We start from the raw sequence: 22037 nt of genomic DNA, 5'->3' as shown, positions 1-22037 counted from the left end.
ATAATACTGAAGTTCCGGTGATGTGTTTTTATGGAACGCATACAATGTCTGCAAATCCATCCTCAGTGGAGGATTAGAAGTCGGACTTAAAAAAAAAGGCACTGCTTTGATACGGTTCTCTGATAAAGCTTTATTTCTCTCACAAACAGAGGCGAAATGCTTCCAACAGTGTGTCCCACACCAGCTGTAGCTGAAGTCCTTTGTCAGCGTAAGAACAACAAGAAATCAATAACCCTCAGCGAAACTGAAAGTCTTCTTTTAAAACCGGCCACTTCTTTTAAATATTTTGCATGTGCTTCATCACCCAACTCTACAAATCATTTCCTTCTTCCCATAACTGACCACACTCTTTGTATAGACCTGGCAATGCAACAACACAACACTGGTTACTCAGTTCCAAAGTCGATATCTCCTCAGGCAGCGGCTCCATCCAACTTCAGGCTGGATAAGCTCTCTGTGGCTTTCACCTCCTCACCCTCTTCTTCCTCCTCCTCCTCCTCTTCCTCATCGTCTTCTTCATCATCCTCATCCTCTTCATAGTCACCCCCATCGTAATCATCATCCTCCCCGTCTTCGTCGCCGTGGCGTCCGCCCCCAGATGCCGCCTTCTGCCAGTAGGAGTCGTACCCCGAGGCGCCATCATCGTAGTCATCGTCGTCCTCGGTCTGGCGTCCGAACTTCAGAGTGCGGGCTGAGAGGGGACATAAGACAGGAGGTCAGCTGATCTAAGAAAGGTGGCAAGTTTGTCATGAGAAAGTCACACATTCTTGGCAAGGACTTTCGAGACACGACTGACCGGCCAGTCAGGAGACCTCAGATCTATCGACCCATGCTGACGCTACTCGTCCGTCACTCGCAGTGTTACGTGCACTGCTCCTCTTCCCTCACACTCACAGCGAAGACACCAGTCAAATGTACAACTTTGAGTTCTTTTTAAACCTGATGTGCCTCTAACTTCACCACACACCTTCACGACAGAATGATGGGGTGTTATATGTCGGACCCGCCACGCCAAAGACCGCACCGCCGAGCTGACGGCTAACCTGGCGTCTCACTTCTAAACTTTATCGACACTCGTAGACTATCAAACTTTGCGAAAAACTAAATGAATCTAATAAATGTGCTGCAAAATGTGAAGAGAGGAAAAAAAAAACATTTTACTTATGAAAGCTGAGGCAAAAAAATGTGAAAGATTTGTCTGGAAATTCCCTAAACTACAATAAAATTATGCAAAACAGTCATTTCAAATAAATTGTGATATATTTTTTGCCATCCTACCAACCCCCTTATGCAGACATTTAATAAATACATGGCAAAGGTTCGGTTGCTGGTGAGCCTTGGGATTTTTTTTCAATGAACCAAGTGGTTGAAAAACAGTGGTCAAAGACAAAGAGAAGAAGAGTCAAGTCCAACAGCGCTGCTCGACTCACACTGCGTAAATGTGTGAAAAGCTAAGCAGCGACCAGCATTTACTGGCACCGTAAACGTTTTAAGAGACAGTTAAAATGTATAGCTTCATAAACACATTTAAACTCCACTTATAACACAATATTTTAGTTCATGAATTTTAACAGCTATAGATTGAGTCCACACTCTTGACCTTACACACCCGGCTCAGGCAGTGAGAGTGTGTTTTATAAACATCATTCCTGGAGAATGGAGCGTAACTCTCACTTGGCAAACGGCACGCTGCACTCTGCCTGCTCGCCACTAGATGGCGCTCCAGTCCATGCTTTCACTCTCCTCCACGGTCTGACAGAGATGGCTCTGTACAGTCAAGAAAAACTCACTGGACATGCTGAGGTCTTTGGTCTCCTGGGTCTCGTGCCCGCACTTGGGACACGGCGGTGCTTTTCCCTTCTCCTGTTTGAAGACTTTGCTCTTCGAATGATCGTCACAGTAGCAAGCCTGAAGGGAAAGCATTTTGATTTAAGGACAAAAGGCATAAGAAAACAGAAGAATATCCAGTAATAACATGCTGTAATTCACTCTCACCTTGCAGCGCAAACATGAGTGTTGTCCCAGTCTATTGCAGGAAATACCTATAATGAAATATGAATTAGCTCCACTGTCAACATTCACCTACATAACTCCCAGCTGTGGCAATGGTTCTACGACGACTTAACGCTCACATTTAAAGGTCTCTGCCTGCAGGACCTGGCAGCTGGCCTGGTGCTCAAACTGATCATCCTCACACAGGAAGTTATGACAGAAGGAGCAGCGGAAAATCCTCCCTCCTAAAGACAAATACATTCAAGTGTTTACAACATGGAAAAAAACCAAAAAAACAGGGTGGAAGGGCTCTCACCGTGATCCCAGACGCCACGTTCACACTCGATGCACTCTGCATCCACCAGTGGACAAATGCAGGCATGAGTGCTCAGACACTTCCTGCCGTGACAAACCCAGGCCTCGCAAAAGTCGCAAACAGCACCCTTGGGATTCAAGAGGACAGTGAAGAGCGGCATTGGCTTGTATTAACCCACCATGTTCTAGATTGTATACATGCAAAGCAGCTTTTATACTACCATTCATTTCACATGCATTAAGAAGCTGAATTTACAATTCTGAAGATGAGACGATCGGGACTTGGTGGTTGCGACTGATCGAGTGATCTAACTTTCACCAGTGGCATCCAGACGTGATAATATGAGAAGAATTAAATTGGGACCTTGTGCAAATCACCCCGTCCCCATGTTTGACATAATAGGATTGAACTTGTTGAATTGAACTTGTTGAATGATAGCAATAACTTACCACCATTCCCATTCCGGTGATGTGGACACCAGGGTGTTTGATGACGCAGTCTGAAGCCTTCATGCACTTAGTTTTACCTTTGAACAGAAAACACTTTTTAATCTTGTAACTACTGAAAAACAAGTGGGAGTCACCTGCAAAACGTACTCATCTATGTCGCCACGCACTCTTTCAATTGAATGTACAACACATTTTCCTGTGTCACATACATCGCACTGGCGAAACTTATAGACTATTGAATGGACCTGCCGACCTCCGTCGGCTGTGGCAGAAAGTGCCGCACCAGACGCAGGACAAAACAGCAACCTGAGCACTTTATATATAAAGTCTAACTTTGATATAAATGAAACGCCTGTGAAGTCATCGGTCTGATGCTTTTAGCTAGGATTTTGAAACGGGGAGTCCAAAACCCTGCCTCCAAGCCATAACTTGAACAACTTGCTTTGTAAAAAACAAAGCTGTAGACATCTATTTGTACCAAAATAACTTGATAAACAATGAATAAACAAGCATCTGAGTCACACAACAAACATCATGAACTCTTTTACTTGGCTGTCCCTGGTGAATTAAAATAATAATAATAATTTTTATAATTATCCCTTCCCTTACTACAAGTTATCATGTGTACAGCCTTGTGTCTACATCTTTTTTTCATACATTTATGCAAGATAAGCAGTTGTATCAGCTGTGAGGGTTTTCTAAACTTTCACAACCACAACATTCATTCATTCATTCAAACAATACATACATCAAGGCTTGTGGCTCGATTCAATCAATAGAACAACTCTTGAATTTAGATCCCTGTTTAGCTATTTTGTGCCAACTATACCACCAATTAGAAAGCAATGAATTAGTTTGTGAGCGATTGTTTAAAGTTTGGAACTTATCTACCGTCTACTCCTGTCATCAGCGACCGTGATGGCCAAAATATGGTTGCGAAAGATTGGAGAATCGGCAAATTTGGATCATATTCATCGACATTACGGGGCGAAAACACAATTTAATGTATACCATTGAGATGACACTATGAGTTGGGCATTATACAGGCACTAATAATACATTTAGGGCGTCCTGCTGAGGAAACAGGTCGTCCGGTTCTGAGTGCTGGAGGGCGTCCATTTTTTCATGTTTTGCAGATGCCCTCTCGCTAAAAGCCTGGTCTGATGTGACAAGGCTGAAGCTCATTTACCCATAAAAACCCATGTATTAACACGCATTGTTGTTGACGCTTCAGCGCATGTGATAAAAGTAGATGTTTACAAACTGCAGTACGGTTTAAAGAAAGTACCTGAACATCAGGCCTGCCACGTTTTACCAGATCACTGAACAACGTCTATCGAACTGACTACTTCTTTTTATGTTTCAAAAGCTTCTGTACATTGTCACTGTTATGGCCATTGAAACCTGTGGTAAACACCATTAGTGAGGAGATCTATGTCGTAACTATAGCAGGAAACTAGTGCACTGTGACAACATGAATTGGTACCAAGCATGACGGCAACTTTCAGGGGAGACCCAGATTGTTCAGCTCCACCGATACCGATTCGATACTATTAGTTATCCCATATGTTTATAAGTACATTGCTCTTTTTTCTACATATGTAGAACAGCTTTTTAACCATAATGATTTGAAAACAAATCTGTGCGACACACTCGATGACGTAGTGGATTTGTCCGTGCTACGTGGTGGAAGCAGGAACCGTGGAAAAACAACAGCAGCAAAACGCTGAGTGAAGTGAAGGTGAAGTATGAAGCCAAATAAAGTCCATTTAAGATGAGATCCTCCGATCCCATTCCATTCTCTGTGTACAGGATTAATCGAACAGTAAGTTAGGAGCGAGGCTGAATGAATTGTCACTACGTCGCGAGAAACCAATGGCTCGCACATGAAAGCTGTATCGGCCCCATCTTGTGAATAAATCCGATAATACCCCATCTTCTGAAAACAGCAGTATCAGCAGCCGATACCGATATTGAGTATCGGGTTGCTACTTTTGATAAGCTCTCCTAGATGTTCATCATTCACTCACCGCACTGGGCACAGACAGGCAGCTTCTGCACGGCCCTGCAGAAGTAACAGAAAGCTCTGTTCTTCTGTTTCCTGCCAGAAGAAAACGATTTTCAACCCTGCAGAGATCATCTTAGCAGCACCAGAGTGATCAGATACTCACATTTGACACTTGTCACACTCCTGTCAACAGAAAACCCAGCATCAGTGTCAATGCACAGAGTGTGTGACTTACACTATAGTTATTCCAGGTTACCATGGAGAAATTGCAGGGATGTTTGGCCACATCCACGTGTTCTCGGTTGGCTCGACTCTGTTTCTCTCGTTCTTTGCGATTTTCCGCCTTTTTCCTGGCTCCCGTTTTCTTTTTAGGCATTTTGGTGAGACGACCGAGGTTTCAACACAGACTTGGGTCGTTTACCTACAGGCAGGTAAACACAAATGGACAAGAGAGTCCACGTTTCCACACAGCGAACCACTGTAAGGAGCAAAGATGAGGCCGGACGATACAGGTTACACAGCGGACGAGACCAGCAAAGCAAGCATTAAAGTAATATTTCAATCATTGCAATGGACAGCTTTGAAAGCATTTAAGTGTCGCATCAATTCTGAAACCATATAACGCGTCTCTTGTGGATGTCACGGCGAAACTTACGCGCTCGATGAGATGTTTTTCAACAATGTGATATCCGCCTGGAACTAGACGGCGCTCGGTCCTTCCCGAAATGTGTCCGGGGGGAAACGATTCACTAGCATTCGGTCCTGGGTTGGTCAACTATCACTATGTGGAAATCTTTCGAGTCAAAGTTAAAATGAACTCGCCATCATGTCTGCCCTTAGTTTTGGAAATCTAATAAATAAATACAATTAAAATTAAAGGTTATATTACGTATGCACTTTCACAGTTTCATGGTGAACCCCATAACATTCCGAGATAGGGCATTTATAATGACACTTTTTAATAAATAAAATAGAATAAATCCAAACTCTGTGGTTCCTTTCGATAACACAGCTATTTCAGCTGACAACAAACGTTATAATACTTTAATCTGAACACATTCATAGACACTTAATTACAGATTTGCCGATACTGTATATATATATATATATATATATATATATATATATATATATATATATATATATATATATATATATATATATATATATATATATAAAGAGAGAGAGAGAGAGAGAGAGAGAGAGACCAATAAATATTTCAGTCAAAATTTTTCCATTCTAGAATACAATATCATATTGTATTTTTTTATATTATAAAAAGTGTTTTATTTTTATATTAAAAAGTTTATTTTATTTTATTTTTAAAAAATAGTCGTTTTTTATATGAAATAACAAATATTTTATAATGTAAAAAAAAAAAAGTAAATAATTGTATTTTAGAAAAAAAACACGTATTTCATTGCACAAGGTTGTGATCATTTCTGTAAATCCAGAGATTCATTTTATTTCGGACGATGTTGCGTGTCCCATGTCAAACGTCATGGACGCTTTGGCCACGCCCACGTTACGTAGGCGAGCCCGGCAGCCAATCAGGACTCGGCCAACAGGAACAACAACAAGGCGGTCTGCTTCTCCTGCAGGTGGTGATGTGTAGTAAACTTCTGTCTCGGACACGTCAGGTCCCGCTCTCGGTGGTGCTCCTTCGTAGCAGGCCTCCAATGAGCGCGAGGAAGTGAGCTCTCACAGCGCGGAGACGCTCGTCCTCCCCCGGCCAGCGAGCGCAGCCATGGCCGCGTCCCTCGTCCGAGCCTGCCGCAGTCTGGCGCTCTCGACGTGGCTGCTGTCCTTCTGCTTCGTGCACTTGCTGTGTCTGGACTTGACGGTGGCGGAGAAGGAGGAGTGGTACACGGCGTTCGTCAGCATCACCTACATGGACATGCTGACGATGCAGGAGCGGACGGAGAGGAGCGAGTGCGGCCGCTACGGCGAGCACTCGCCGAAGAAGGAAGCCCGCGGCCGGCTGCTGATGCCCGGCGTCCCGCAGGACCGACAGGTGTGCGACCCGACCACCAAGTTCCCCGGTGCGGCCGCCAACAGCTCGTGGGTGGCGCTGGTGGCGGCGGGCAACTGCACGTTCAAGGAGAAGATCCGGAACGTTGCCAACTTAAACGCCACTGCGGTGATGATCTATAACGTGGGTTACAGTGGCGTCAACGACACCATCACCATGCCTCACCCCGGTGAGAAAGTTGCTATTTTCCTCCTATTCAAGTCGCTTTTTTTTCTTGCTGAAAAGACACTGGAAGTCAAGTAAACCCTCAATAAGTTTTTTTTTATTCTATTTTGAAGATCATATTTGGTAACGCAAGATCACCCGTTGTTTTCTGCATCTCTGTACATAAAATGTGTCTCACAATATCATTCGTACGAGCTGAATTCCAAGTGTGGCACACCCTCAATTATTCAAATTAAAGTAAAGCTGACTTGCTGGATAACACAAACACGAGATGAATGTTAAGTGCTGTGTCTTCAGGAGACTGTTAAACCTTCTCAGCCTCACTTGATCAGAAGACAAAAGTTTTCTCTTCCTCAGAAAGATACTATTACGCCCTTGATAAATGAGGTGGTTTTACGTCACATATCAGTTCAAATGAAGTGCTATCAGTATGTTTCAGTTCCTGGCAAGAATGATACCATACTTGGGTCACACAATGGTAGTATCACAATCTTGTGACATACTTTGATATTCTACACAGTTAACTGAAAAAGAAAAAAAAATTCTCAGACATTAATTGTATTTAATTATGTCAAAATTATATGACTGAAACCACCTTTTGGGAGCATCTTAGCTCCCTAGTGCATCTCACTCTGTCATTGAAAAGATGAAAAAATAGTGCTAAAATATTGATTTTCATCTTTACATAAGAAAGATGACATAAGGAGATAAAATGTCTCCTAATGTCATTGCAATATTGACGTGTAACTGAAATTATTTTCCCACCTCTCAAAGCATATTAAACTCCCTTGATACACTGTTTTTTGTTTTAAATGTAATTAATAATATAGTTTTGCTGCACAGCAGAGAAAATGTGGCTTGATTTTGCAATAAAAGTTTCAATGATTTTTTTCATTAAATTTGACATAAGAATTTGGTGGCCATATGACCAAACCACAGTGGAAGTATTTCACATCTGTTGGTGCGTCTCACAAACTTGCGATTGACAGATGGTTTGTGCATCAAGACTCTCCGGTTCACTTGACTTCATCGTCTTCCTCCTCTCTCTCCTTTGCATTGCTGTGCGACCTCCTTCGTGTTTCCTCCTGAACTACATACATACACATCATCGATTGGTGTGTCATTCCTCCCTTGACATGTTTTTCTATCTGACTGGAATTTCCATGGAAATGTTCTCAGTCTGCAGCTCGAGTTCATCAAGGTGTGGTCAGCGGACACATCTGTGCTGGACAACAGAAGCATGCCTGGGAGCTGTGTAACAAAAGCATCTGTTCAGAAAGTCAAACAAGAATCTCCTGACTGCAGAACTTGCTGTTGCATGAGTCCCTGCTGAAGCCCATTGTACGCCTCACTAGCATGAGCTTAGCTTTACTATCATTGGGTTTCCAAACTGCTCAATACTCCACAGCCCACTGTGAACTATGGCCTTGGACTTGCAGGTGATGGTACCATTTCTGATTTAGAAAAACGCCCGGGCCTCGGGTACTTCCGTGTTTAATACTCATAATTTAGGACAAACCGGCGTCAGTCTTCTTGTTAAGTGAGGTTTATCAGGCAGGTTAGGCAGCAGGGTGTGAAGTGACAGCAGAGGAAAGCAAGGCAGCGCAGGGATGAAGGGAAAGTTTCTTGAATGTGAAGCGGTGTAATAAAGAACGGAACACATCTCCATCCGGAGCCAACACAGCTGGGCTGTAAAATCCACTGTTGCCTGACTCACAAAAGCGTTTAACCCTTGCGTGTCAGAGTGGAGCGTTGCCAGACGCTTGCGTGTTCTACACTTGTTATTACAGAATTTCAGTGAATGAAATACTCCAATAATGCATGTTGAATAAAGGGGACCCATTCATCAGCTCAGTAGAGCAGTGACCTTTTGACGGGCTGTGATTAACCGGTCCTGCTATTTTAGAAGAAGCTATTTTTGTCTGCTCTGGCTGTGTCATCGTGAACGGCGCGGAGCAAAAGTCTTCAGAGCAAGATTCCGTCCTCAAGCCAGGTTCAAGCTTCGCCTGTCGTGATGAGTGGTGCTTGCTGTGTGCGACATTGTTCCTTTGACATTGTGTTCACTCCGGTTTTTGTTTGCTTGCAGGGCTTTTCACCCCACACCATATGGTCAATAAAACTCTAAATCTGCAAGGCAGGGGTACGTGCCATCCAGGCTTCTCTCTGTCACCTGATGATCTCGATTTGTCGTTCACTCTCTTACTCTACTTGACTTCTATGGTGTTCTAATGACTTGGACATACTGTTACAGCACAGTAACGTGCTCCTGTTGTGGAAACTAAATGGTGGTGATTGTCCATTGTCAGTGGACTTTCCACAGGTCCAGGGATAGTAGTGGCCGACGTGCTTTCTCCATTGGGGGCCCCAGTCCACATGAAGACAGTCTGTCTTTCCACAATAGAAAAGTGGCGTTTTTGCGGTTGCAAAATGCGTCTGGATTGTCAGCATCTGATGGCATCATGCTATTCAGTTTTGTGGGGTTTAGTTTTTCGTGAACTACTGTTTCTTTTTTTTCTTTTTTTTTAAGCATGAAATAATAATAGAGAGTGGTCGCTGGCCAAGGAGGGGCGGTACTGAACTGATGATAAATCGAAAATGATGTAGTACACATGCCAGTTCTGTGAGTGGCGCTGTATCTCTGTAGATTCTTGTAAACAACGAAGAAGAGGGCACACTAGCTGTCAAGCTTGTGCCCTGTAGAATATGGTTGTGTTGGCAATATCACAGACTGTTCAGTCAGTTTTATTTTGAGGTTTAATTCTGGCAGTGTCCCACGTGATCAAACATAGTTAAACGAAAAGGATACATCGGATACATGACTTGTGACGCATCATGGAGATGGACCAGAACACAGCAGTTTTTGTGGTGTTATGTACGGAAAAATCCCGAAAGAAACATAATGACTGCATTCTGTTGCATTATTCAGGGACATACAGGTGAGGACAGCTGCAGGTTGGAGAGAGATTTACTGAATATGCTTAAAAGCTAGCATTTCTTTTTTCACCAATCTCTCTATCACTTCTTGACTGCGTTCTGTTGTGTGTTTTGGGTTTTTTCCTGGCGTAAACCCAGACAGGGTGTGTGAGACAGTGAGTGTGTCTGAGTGCTGTTTGTAGCTTAGTGTTAGCTTCATCATATTTAGCAGAAAGCGCAAACAGTGCAAGCAGCCAATTCAATTCAATGAATTCAAGTTAGGGTCTCGGGGGATGTGGTCAGGACTGGGAGTAGTTGACTTTTCTTCAGAAGCCTTAACTAGGAAGCACTGTGGCGAACCCTGATTTATATCAACAGATGGACCTTGTGAATGAAACTGCAAACTCTTGTTGATGACATCAAGCCCCAGGAGAGTATTTTTTAACCTGATGAGGTGACTGAAAAGAGGGGTGTATCCCAGGCACTCGGGGAGATGACGTCTCTCGGTTGTATTCGTCCGCTTCGATCACCAACAGTCCAGCAACTCTGGCAACCTATCGATAGGACCTCAGCGATGATGCAAACATGCAACAAAACATGACTTTTCCCCCAAAGGTCTCTGGTCCATGACTAGAACTTGCATGTGCTTTATTCAGCTTCTTACCAGTGTTTGCTGAAGGTGGAGGGAACTGGGTAAACTAGCGGTGCCCTGAGGGAACCAAGTCTGACTTCATCTGAGAGGATGTGATGCCTTTGTACAGGCTTCAGTGTTAATGTTCGCTGAAAGGTTTGAGGGAGTGAGGGTTGATGCTGCACCCAAAGACGTATGAGTTCTTCGACAATGTGAGATGAAAGGTTGGGCCCGATGGAGCTCCAGCCACGGGTTGTCTGAGGTCATCTGAAATGGGGGATACCCTCTGAGCTACTTTACTAATCCCAGCTTCAGGGTGTTGGCTGTGAAAGAAGCGGACTGAGGGACCTCACAAGGAACCCTGAGCTGTACACAAGTCGACCCTTTGAGGTCAGGTGATAAGAGACATGGAGACTCTTGACTTTGACAAGTCCCCATAAGTGATGCCGGAGGGGGCGGTCCTGTTGGGAACACACATCACTCTTCCCTCATTCCGAACCTGAGCTGAAAGTCACCCAGAGTAAGTCTAGCCTGGTTGGAACATTTATGAAGAGAGAAATAAAAATGGACACCACAAGTGCAGTGACAGATGGCTGCAGGCTGGGTTCCTGACTTGGGCTTAACTTTATTCTCTCTAAGCTCCCAGTCACCTGAGCTCACTCACAACCTTCGAATCCCTTAAGCTAACAGCTGTAATACTGACACTTGAGCTCACATTCATATTGTTCAAACTGTATCTGCAACCGATATCTGTCTGTTTCTATTATCTTATATTAATTTTGCTTTAACCGATGGCATGCTTTTTGTTTTGGAATTATTTTAAACAATTTTAGTTACGCAAGTGAAACAATGGAACCTGGTTCAAACTGTCATCTGCAACCTTTGTCATATACATTATCATATTTTGGACAAGAAGCTTTTCATGGGGGGGAAAATGCCTCTGGTTTCTTCCTGCAGTCCGAAACTCTAGAGATTATTTGATGGTCTGGCAGCCTGTCCAGGGTGTCCCCCCAACTCTAGGCTTGACCCTCCTAAGGAAATAAGACATTGAGAAAAGTGTCATTTGGTTGGAGCGGAAATTTCGTTAAAAAAATGTGATTTAATGTCTGTGTGTGTGCAGGTACTGGCGACATCGTGGCCGTCATGATCCCAGAGTCGAAAGGCCAGCAGATCGCTTCTCTGCTGGACAAGCAGGTGGTGGTCTTCACCCACATCACAGTGGGAACCCGCAACCTGCAGAAGTACGTGAGCCGCACGTCGGTGGTGTTCGTCTCCATCTCCTTCATCGTCCTCATGATCGTCTCTCTCGCTTGGCTCGTCTTCTACTACATCCAGAGATTCCGCTACGCAAACGCCAGAGATCGCAACCAGGTACAGTCGTGCTTCCTTCAGGCGGAGAGCTCAGCTTTGGCCAGCTCAAGCTTCTACAACGTCCACCGTGTAGATGAATGTTAAACAGCTTGATCTTTATATGTTTGTGCTTCTCATCAGGAAATTTACTCAAAGTATTGGGTGACATAACTGTTCTAGTATGTATTTGCTTCAATATTGAAACTGTTTTTGTCATTTATTTTTTACTGTCATGTTGAGCTAATGTCAACCATGTTTCTTCTCTCAGCACAACAAATGTTGACTGTTTGTGTAGCAAAATGTTGTTTATTTAGCCGCAGTTTGCTCAGATAAAGACGTCACTGAGGAACGGTGGGAAGTAAAAACATCCGCGATGAACACGGCCTAAACATCAGAACGGTTTTTATTCTAATGCAAACTTATTTCAGCGGCGTCTGCTATTTCCTTTTTAGCGTTACATTTTTGCTTTGTTCATGTTTTTTTATTATCAGTTGGGTTTTTGGAGTGATATCTGTGGCGGACAGAAAAGCTTGTGTATGTGGTCTGTAAATATATTTATTGTTGTCTTATTAGGGCTGTGTATTGGTAGGTAGCTTGCGATACAATACAATACGATGCATTGCGATACTTTAAGCTCAGCATTATATTGTAATAAGAACCATCATTTTAAAGGGGAAAATCACAATATGGTGCATAAAATGAAGTCAGTGGAGTTAGATTTTCAGCTACATTTCACAGTAGTAAAGTCAGTAGTAAACATATTACAAATGCAGCAACATATTCAAGTGTCTATGTATTAAATGTCGATCTGGCCGACTTAAAATGACAATATCACACCATCCAGCATTGTAATATTTCAGCAGAAATATCAATTCAGTATCACTTAATCAAGTAGCGTGATATTTGAGCATAATTTTTTGCCTAATAGGGACATATAAATTGACATTAATTTTTGGACTTGTTTTATTTACTCCTCCCAGAGACGATTGGGGGACGCTGCCAAAAAAGCCATGAGCAAGCTTCAGTTGCGAACTGTGAAAAAAGGAGATAAGGTAAGCTTCTCTTTATTGACTTTTTGGATTAGATGCATCGTACTTGGGGGGGATTATCGCGCCTGTGTTCACAGCGTTATGTGTCCTGTTTCAGGAGACGGAGTCGGATTTCGACAATTGTGCCGTCTGTATCGAAGGCTACAAACCTCATGACGTCGTGAGGATATTACCGTGCAAGTGAGTGATCTTTTTTTTTTTTTAATTCGTTTTATTTGAGCGCCTTTAACGCGGCTGCTTGTTTGTCCAGGCATATTTTCCACAAGCACTGTGTGGACCCCTGGCTGCTGGACCACCGCACGTGTCCCATGTGTAAGATGAACATACTCAAAGCGCTGGGAATACCAGTAAGTGACCTTTAAAACCACTGCACTTACAGGGAATGGATGGAAGGCTTCTTTTAGTTTGTATTGGTTTTATTTCTCATCATTTCTGTGACTGTGAAGTTCAACACAGACTGCTCCAATGACCCACCTCTGGACTACGAGATGTCTCTCGGGGGTCCAGCCACCAATCCCATCAGCGGCGCCAGTGACATCACCGTGAACGAGAGCTCCATGGCGTTGGATCCCTTGGACCGAGGCGCGGGTCACCAGCCGGTCTATCTGAATGCTGAGATGATGCCTCAGGCTGCAGGGCGTTACATGGTCACCAGCGGTAAGGAGAGACGCTGACTGATATATAAACCAGTCATTCGTCTTCTGGTTTCTTTCTTATAATGACGGTTATATCTACAGGTACTTGTGCAAGACTTTTGAGAATATTAAATCATGATGTAAACAGGTGTGTCACAAAGCAATAAATGATTTAAATCAATATATAAAGGTGCATGTCAAAGTAATACCAGACAACAGCTATTTTAAAAAGAGACTTTAAGGGAATTTCCAGCTTTGCATTGCAAATAAAACACTTCCTCAGATGTAAAAGTCCTGACTAAAATACCTCTGACTGAAAATAAATGTAACTTCCTGCACATAAAATGTATATTTTGGTTCATATTACTAACTAATTCAATGTTAAATTTTAAAGCTAGCAGTTATTTTTGGTGCATGAAAGGCCCCCAGTCTGGAGTTTAGACCCATGTCATTTTTCCTTACCTGCAGTTCGATCCGCTCTCTTCACAACAGCATTTTTCTTATGGTTTTATTTCTCTCCTATATGCCTTACTTGTACTTTTTTTTAAACATAAGACGTAATTCGAACACTCTGCCGAAAGGTAAATGAAGGCTAAATGATAACATGAACTGTGATAACATGTTTTCATGCAATATTATATGATATGGTGTGTCCAAATATTTTGTAACCAAAGCTTCGCAACCTTTCAAGCCGACGGGACTCATTGCGCAGTAGCAGCTCATAATGAAACGCTCTTGAATGCGTAGAATCGAAATCACATTTGTCAAGCTGTCACCATCCGTGCGCTAGATCCATAAACCGGATTATGAATTATGTCTCAGAACCGGTTCCCCGTTGACAGAGAGAGTTGTATTCTATGTCAATGTGTCCTTTGATCATTTTAATGTACCTGCCTGGCAGGATTGGTTTTGTCGCTTGTGAGACAGGGGCTACATTTTTGTTGGTTTGTCATGATGTTCAGTCAAGTCCCAAGTTGTGTGACTATGGCGTCTGACACGACTGGCTGGTTTGGAGCCTTCAGTTACACATGACTGTGACTGTGGCTACAGGACGTATCTGTAGTCGAAAACACTGCCGCCTCTAAAATCCACTGCAACAGCTGTAGTTCTTGTGAACCTACTTGTATTCCTGATGAATATTTATGTAACTTCAATGAATAATTATACGTTATTAAGATAGACTGTCTAATTTGTTATGAACGACTTAAATTGATAATGTTCTTACGATTAAAAGCAACAGCAGAAATTCATTGGTGAACTGATTTTATTTTGCTAATGTCTTTTATGTTTGTGTGGATTTATGAACGTTCTGCTGGTTAAAGCAGGAAACAGAAGCCTGACTTTATGACGAAATAAAACTCAAGATACACACCTATCACTGTAATAAACCGATTTTCATGAGTGCCCTCTTCTTCATGGTGGTGTGTGCTGCGTGTCATTACTGCCACCTGGTGTCCGATTGCACTCGAAAGGAAATTCACTCGGATTATATAGACAAAATGTGAGTTGGGCAATAATATTGGGTGTAAAACTCAGATTTTGGATGGGAATATGAGTGTTTTTTTAGTGAAATAATCCTGTTGTTACTTCCCCGGCTCCAGTATTGACAGTTTGGTTTCAGCTCTAAGTGAATCTGAGATCATTTTAAACCAAAGTTGTTGCTAATCCCTGAATTCAGTGTGGTTACAGTGGGACACACTCGTACAGTCACTGCGAATATGTTTGCCTGCTAACACACACTTGCAAAAGGTGTTTATCAGATGAAATCTGACTCTTTCAGACGAGCACCTGGTGCCGCACAGCAGCGATTCAGAACCATCTCAGATCACCGCAGGAGGAATGTGTGCCTCGGACTTGGACCTGTCCACAGACCCGGAATTCGACGACCTCAGTCCGAGGCAAGACATGACAAACAGAATCCTTCCAGGTAAAGAGTAGCACCCTCAAACACTGGGACCCCAAAGACTCCACACAGCTGCATCCAGAATCCCTGGAACACACATCCTTCTTTCATCCAAAAGTGACGGTTGATTGTTCTGTCGTAACAATGCTTTTGTTTCTTCGTGTCTGAGAAGTTCAGCGGTCGATGGGGTCACAGAACCCCCGAGTTTGATTTGTCACTGTTCCATTTCCTCTTCTAGAAGCTCTCAAAGCGACACACATTCCTCTTTCTCACGTTTGACAATCGTGTTTCTAACTATAATATGCACAAGTGATGTCAGCCACAGCCCCTCGACACTGCTGCTGATACCCAAATGTGTCACTCACACTTCCACCGGACATTTTCACACCAGCTTCTGCCCTTGGAATGACAGAAGTCAGTGCGGTGTAGTGAGCCTCCGTGCCAAACGTATTAATAGAGTTGTGATTCTTTGCCTTTCCACCGTTCAGTAGTGGCTCAGCAAAGGCTGCTTAAGCACCAGCGACTCGAAGCGGATCACTCATGATTATGTGAATTAGGTGATGTGAAAATAAAACCAGTTTCTGCTGCAATAATCTATTCACTGTAGGTTTTATTTCAAGCCAAAACAGTTGTATTCTATTACAATCTGAAGGGAAACATCACACGTTTATGATTTATGTTTGAAATCGTCTCTGATTTGTACGTTTGACCCATAAACAATAACAAATAAAGTGCTAATGTAGCGCCCTTTTTACTTAAAATAAATGATCATTTCATCGATTATTCAATTGAAGTTCATATTAATAGCCACCAGCACTGTTTTTTTTATGCTGTCATCATTAGTGAACCATTCCAGAGGTGTAAATTATGAAGCAGCTTTCATGCAGGTGTTCTCCAGAGACGACAGACCCATGTTGTCACTTTGATATTGAAATGTAGCCTGTAACCGAGGGTTGCTCCGGTTCATGTGCTGTGATCAGGTTGAACCAAGAAAGATTCTGATTCTGCCGGGGTAAAAAAAAAAACAAAAAAAAAAACATGAGCCTCACACGCCCAGTCACCAGGCAACCACACGCCCCAATAATATCGGCTCCTATATTTTATCTGGAATTGACAAGACGCATTGCTGAGAGTGGCGTTTTAAATCAGTCACAACGGTGACGGCCCCTGGGGAGCGACTGCTCTCGCTGTATATATTACACTCAGTGAAAATGTCCGTACTAATGGAAGGCTTGAATAAATAGCTTGAGGAAATGAAACTTCCAGGAGGCTGCATTTAGACCCGACACCACCATCAGACCTAGAGTTAGAACAGGCAAATCTGACACTGTTCTTAAGTGTGAAGTGTCGCCCCCTCGTGGACAGAAAGCTATTGGCATCACCAGTTTGGTCTGACTCGATTGAACTTTTTATTTTTTACATATATTTTCTCAGTTATAGTTTTCATGAACTGCAAGTCGACCCCCAACTGGGGTGTTTAGACAATTCATGAAGGAAAAGTTTATCAAAAACTTGTATTTATTTTATGTAACAAGTGAATTCAGGTCTATTTTGGGATCCAAACACCACTATAGATGTGTAGTTAATATAAACAAATGCATATATAGATAAGTTTATAATCCTTTATTTATTATTTTCCTTGTTTTAAAAGCCTCCTCTCTAAACTGGAGGAACTGTCTCATTGTAATTTATAGTTTTAACTCACTGTGGGACACTGGAGGTTTAGTGATGATTTCAGTAGTTTTCATGTCAAACTTGCTCAGTCACGTGTGTGTGTCGTGAGCAGATATGCTAATTATAATTGAACTCTGGAGCAGCTCCAGGAACAGTGTGCTCCCTTTTAGCTCAACGCTAGTTGCAGTGGAACCCTCATCTGACGTACATTCATGACACGTATTAGCAGCGTTCATGTCACAGCAGAGGGGATTGTTCTTGAACTCTTCAGTCATCGCACAATGTTAAACATGGGACCATGTTTATACTTCTGTAGCACCTGAAGAGAGTGTAGCTCAGCCTTCGTGGTTCATATCTATGGTGCATCGCCGACGCTCCGTCTGCTACCTGCACGTGCGTTGTGTCGATTCTTGCGGCGGTGAAGCAAAAAAAAAAAAAAAAACAGACCACATTCCTGTACGAAAACAAAGCACACGTTCAGATCGATGAAGTTCTCCTGTCCCAGCTCCCCTCCAGCAGCCATCTGGACCTCTGTTATATAACCAGCACATGTTTTCATTTTGGGATACTTCTGAGGAAATGTTTGCTGAGAGCTGACACAGTGTTTGTCGTTTAACAGCGCCCTAAAGCGTAGACGTGGGTTCATGTCTTTTATGATGTCATGTTTGGTGTGGAAGGGGTCTGGGAGGTTCGCTGTCTAGTGGATACGGTGGACGAGTAGTTCTCTGGTGAGGACCATTGGGTGGTGTCCGCACCTTAGTGCCCACAAAAAGAGCTGAGCCAGAGGGCGAATCTTCTCATTTTAAGATGGACATTCTCCGAAGCCCTAGAGCTCCTAAATGAAAGTACGAAGAAGTGAAAAGAGTATGATGTTTCAATGGGAGCCAAGATGGCGGCCAACCCTCGCGAACGCGTGTGATCACACCATCACACTTCAAAATGGCTGACGCTCAAGTGTGCAGGACTTTTCGGGGACTTAATAGTAGTCGATCGTGTGCGTCCTCTCAGAGAGAGACATGAAGTCAGAGGAGGGACCTTGTCACCGTGTACTGACGTAGACTGTTGCAGTCTCTCACATACATTTGGTTGAAAGAATGTAGCATCCAGTCAGGAAGTGCTTGAGACCTTTGCACAGATGTTTTGGTCTCAAACGCGATGCAAGATTGTTATTCCTCCCAACAACATGGTCGGTGGAATAAATGCCTTCGAGATTGTATGTTTGGACGCTGTGTGTCGCTGTTTTCTTGTATGTGAAACACTGAGATGCAAATGACTCATTTAACCACTGTTTGTTTGCGTTAATTCCAAATACTTTTTTTCTGCGTGTGTTATCATGACGGCCACCAAGATCATCCCACTCTGTCAGAGCGAGCTGAGAAATCGCTGAAATGGTGCGTTGAGAAGTTGCCAGCATTCGGGCGAAGAAGGAAGACGTTTATCCCCAAAAACATTTCCGATCTTTGTCCTGGAGGGTTTCATGATGTAATGATGCGTTGTCGTATGTTTTCTCCAGTGTATTGCACTTTATCCCTCCGGCTATTGGGGAACAAGTGAGCTAACTCTTTTGTGTACAGCTTTACAGAGCGACTGCTTTTGAACTCGGCTCATGTTGTTGCTTGTTTTTGTGACGCGTCTCTTCTCTCTCTACTGTATCTGGGTGGGGAATATATTGCACACGATGCCCAGCATTATAAGTTATAGCTTGTCGTTTTCTAATACACAACAATTGTAAGTACGATGAGTTTTCTTGTATCTTACTGCATGTATTGTAATGAATGGGATGTTTGTGTGTCCAGGTTTTATACAGAAGCTGTAATAAAGGTTTGTTTTTCTATAAAAAAAATGTCTGTGCATTTTTTACAAATGAAGGTGTTAAAACGAAGTCGTTTCTTGGTAATATTGTGAACCTATTTTCTTCATAGGTGGTCGGGTAGCAATTATTAATAGTTTAAAATCAAACAAAAGACAAACAGTTGTATTGATATAATTAAGACTCTAATGTGTCTTTGCAGCAAATGCATTCATATTTACCATTCGTTTCATTTATATAATCATTTTTAAAGCTTTGGGAAATAACGCGTGATGTGCACAAGTGTGAAGAAAATAATGTGACCAAATGAAAAGCCAATAATAAAGGCATTGATTGTGAATCCACAATCAATGCCTTTATTATTGGCTTTTTATTGATTTTATTGATTAAATCAATCAATAAATAAGAATAATATAAAGAGCGCGTGACAATAACGAGACAGTACTGTGTATACAAGCCGCACTACGGTAAGTGGCCACATAACGGCACTGTTGCACTGCGTTGTCCATTGACGACGGTCCCTAAACACCAACATGGCCAAAACGTCTTTTGCAACATAAAGCGCCGTGGATTTTAGTTTAATCACCAGTGTTCATTTCATTTTCCACGCAACGCATCGAGGATCATGTTGTTTTGCGATTTTCTCTGAACACATCGCAGACAGCCTTGAATTTTATTTATTATTATTTTATTTATAACAATAATGTATTTATATTATTGTGATTGTTGTGACATTATCATAATGACAATAAATCCACAAATTAACATTTGGGACACAAAAACATTAGGTGCAAATTTAAATGAATAATTTGCACCTAATATATATATATATATATATATATATATATATATATATATATATATATATATATATATATATATATATATATATATATATATATATATACCTTCCTTCTGCCGCTTATCCGGGGTCGGGTCGCGGAGGCAGCATTCGGAGCAAGGAAGCCCAAACTTCCCGATCCGCACAAACCTCCTCCAGCTCTTCCCGGGGGAGACATAGTCTCTCCAGCGAGTCCTGGGTCTTCCCCAGGGTCTCGGAAAACTTCCCCAGGGAGGCGTCCAGGGGGCATCCGGACCAGATGCCCGAGCCACCTCAGCTGGTTCCTCTCGATGTGGAGGAGCAGCGGCTCCACCCCGAGCTCCTCCCGGATGACCGAACTCCTCACCCTATCTCTAAGGGTGCGCCCAGCCACCCTGCGGAGGACACTCATCTCAGCCGCTTGTATCCGCAATATATATGTGTATATATATATGAACACACACACATATATATATATATATAAGATACAGGGTGTTGAAGTGGTAAAAACAATTCAGGTGATGAGATCAGTCATCCAAAGTAGAGATTTATGAAGGTGAAGAAGACTGTGGCAGAATTGGCAAAAAAGGACAAGACCAGAAAGGAGTGAATCAGAGGGGCAGCTCATGTGGAGCAGTTTACAGACTAAGTAAGGGAGGCCAGGTGGTTTGGACACTTGAGGATGAGAAGAGTGTTGCACCATGAATGCTGAAGATGGAGGGACAAGATTAAAAGGCAAGAGGAGGACGACCAGTGAGGCCCATGCATGTGGTTTCGGAGGTCTTGAATGGTACACCTTGTCTAGTTGGAGGACACCGACGTGCTGATGGGAATTACCCAAACAGGAAGACACTGTTTTAGTTTATGGCAGTGTTTATGGTGATTCACTTCAGCATTTTTTACTGCTGGAGGAAGTAAAATAACTGAGGGCTGAAGAGGCAGCATTGGTGTTTCAGGAACATAAAAGGGGAACAGAATCTTTGAATACTAATTTCTGGCTCCAAACACTCTTGACTGACAGGACATAAACAACTGATCAACTTGGTGTTGATGATCACCATGCTTTGATCCTTCCCCGAAAAAGAGTGTGGGCACAACCGAAGACCGTCTTTCATGCAAATGAGAGAATGATAAAAAAAAAAAAGACCTGGGTTACAAGACAGTGGTTTTATGAAACGTCATAAAGACGGACTGCACTTTCTCTTCGCACCCACTGGAACTTTCAACACGGAGGAAACCAAACCTCTAGTGAGAGGTTGAATTACTCATTTCTTCCTGCCTGTCTAACAAGCACATACATATAAAACAGAGGAGGAGTCTAGACCACCGATGGGGTGGTTTACCAGGAGGGAAAGTTGAAAAACAACCACCGAAAGTCACGTATCCGCCAGCTCGACATCACAGAATGAAGAATTGTGCAGCTCCATTTCTTCCTGCATCCTGTTTTTAACTGAGAGAAGGAAACCCTGCTCAGCAAAACAGACTTCTGTAAAAGATTCTCATGTCCGTTCAAATGGTTTGGGATCATTTCTGTGGCGGTAGTTTAGTTTGTATCTACAAATATTCCTCCCAGAACAAGAGCGAAATCTGTCGAGTGTGGAAAGACGTCACTGTTATTTAATGGCTATTGATTGTTTTAGACGCTGCTCCTCCACATCGAGAGGAACCAGCTGAGGTGGCTTGATGCCTGGATGCCTGGGGAGGTGTTCCGGGCACGTCCTACCAGGAGGAGACCCCGGGGAAGACCCAGGACTCGCTGGAGAGATTATGTCTCCCCCGGGAAGAGCTGGAGGAGGTTTGTGCGGACCGGGAAGTTTGGGCTTCCTTGCTCCGAATGCTGCCTCCGTGACCCGACTCCGGATAAGCGGCAGAAGAAGGTGATGGTGATTGTTTTATGCACAAGCTACAGTTAAGTTTTTCAGAAATTACTACAGAATAATAAATAACAATGGCATGCATGACAAACAGAATGACACTCGCTGGGAAAACATACACTATGTAAACTGTTTTGACCAAACAAGACAAATATTTAGTTGGGATGGGTTACTATAAATGTTTTTCTGAAATTGAAGCAAGCAAATATAGTATTTCTGACTAACATATATGACTTAATTAAAAATAAATTAAGAATTATGGTGTATATGGTCTAGCAATACTGATAATTAAAAGAAAAACTATTAAATTACTAGCAAAATATCAATAACCCGTTTCAATAATAGGTGGTTGAGTGCGTTTAATAACAAAAATATTAAAATACAAGACTTAATATCTGTAGTTTTAATATCATACC

The 22037-nt window shown here is 42.6% G+C and overlaps 2 protein-coding genes across 4 annotated transcripts; one reads left to right on the top strand and one right to left on the bottom strand.

Annotated features, from left to right (window-relative positions):
• Positions 1 to 105: 105 nt before the first annotated feature.
• Positions 106 to 5493, bottom strand: znf330 (zinc finger protein 330). 2 transcript variants are annotated; one of them, XM_053856173.1, is made up of 10 exons: positions 5421 to 5493; positions 5022 to 5186; positions 4929 to 4948; positions 4788 to 4858; positions 2758 to 2834; positions 2309 to 2435; positions 2133 to 2237; positions 1996 to 2042; positions 1791 to 1908; positions 106 to 691 (listed from the first exon to the last, which is right to left on the bottom strand). In XM_053856173.1, exons 2-10 carry the CDS (start codon positions 5139 to 5141, stop codon positions 414 to 416), a joined length of 963 nt encoding a protein of 320 aa, XP_053712148.1. In that variant the 5' UTR covers positions 5142 to 5186; positions 5421 to 5493; the 3' UTR covers positions 106 to 413. The 2 variants fall into 2 exon arrangements, with proteins under 2 accessions (XP_053712148.1, XP_053712149.1); XM_053856174.1 differs by having other exon boundaries at positions 5022 to 5243; positions 5421 to 5492.
• Positions 5494 to 6334: 841 nt separating this feature from the next.
• On the top strand, positions 6335 to 16445 carry rnf150a (ring finger protein 150a). Of its 2 annotated transcripts, XM_053857576.1 has the most exons (8): positions 6335 to 6966; positions 9049 to 9102; positions 11627 to 11877; positions 12837 to 12908; positions 13003 to 13085; positions 13156 to 13252; positions 13352 to 13562; positions 15321 to 16445. In XM_053857576.1, exons 1-8 carry the CDS (start codon positions 6513 to 6515, stop codon positions 15476 to 15478), a joined length of 1380 nt encoding a protein of 459 aa, XP_053713551.1. In that variant the 5' UTR covers positions 6335 to 6512; the 3' UTR covers positions 15479 to 16445. The 2 variants fall into 2 exon arrangements, with proteins under 2 accessions (XP_053713551.1, XP_053713552.1); XM_053857577.1 differs by lacking the exon at positions 9049 to 9102.
• The last annotated feature ends 5592 nt before the right edge of the window (positions 16446 to 22037 follow it).

The sequence above is a fragment of the Synchiropus splendidus genome, chromosome 2, assembly GCF_027744825.2.
Source record: "Synchiropus splendidus isolate RoL2022-P1 chromosome 2, RoL_Sspl_1.0, whole genome shotgun sequence".
Lineage (NCBI taxonomy): Eukaryota > Metazoa > Chordata > Actinopteri > Syngnathiformes > Callionymidae > Synchiropus > Synchiropus splendidus.
This window is presented reverse-complemented; position numbering and strand designations above follow the sequence as displayed.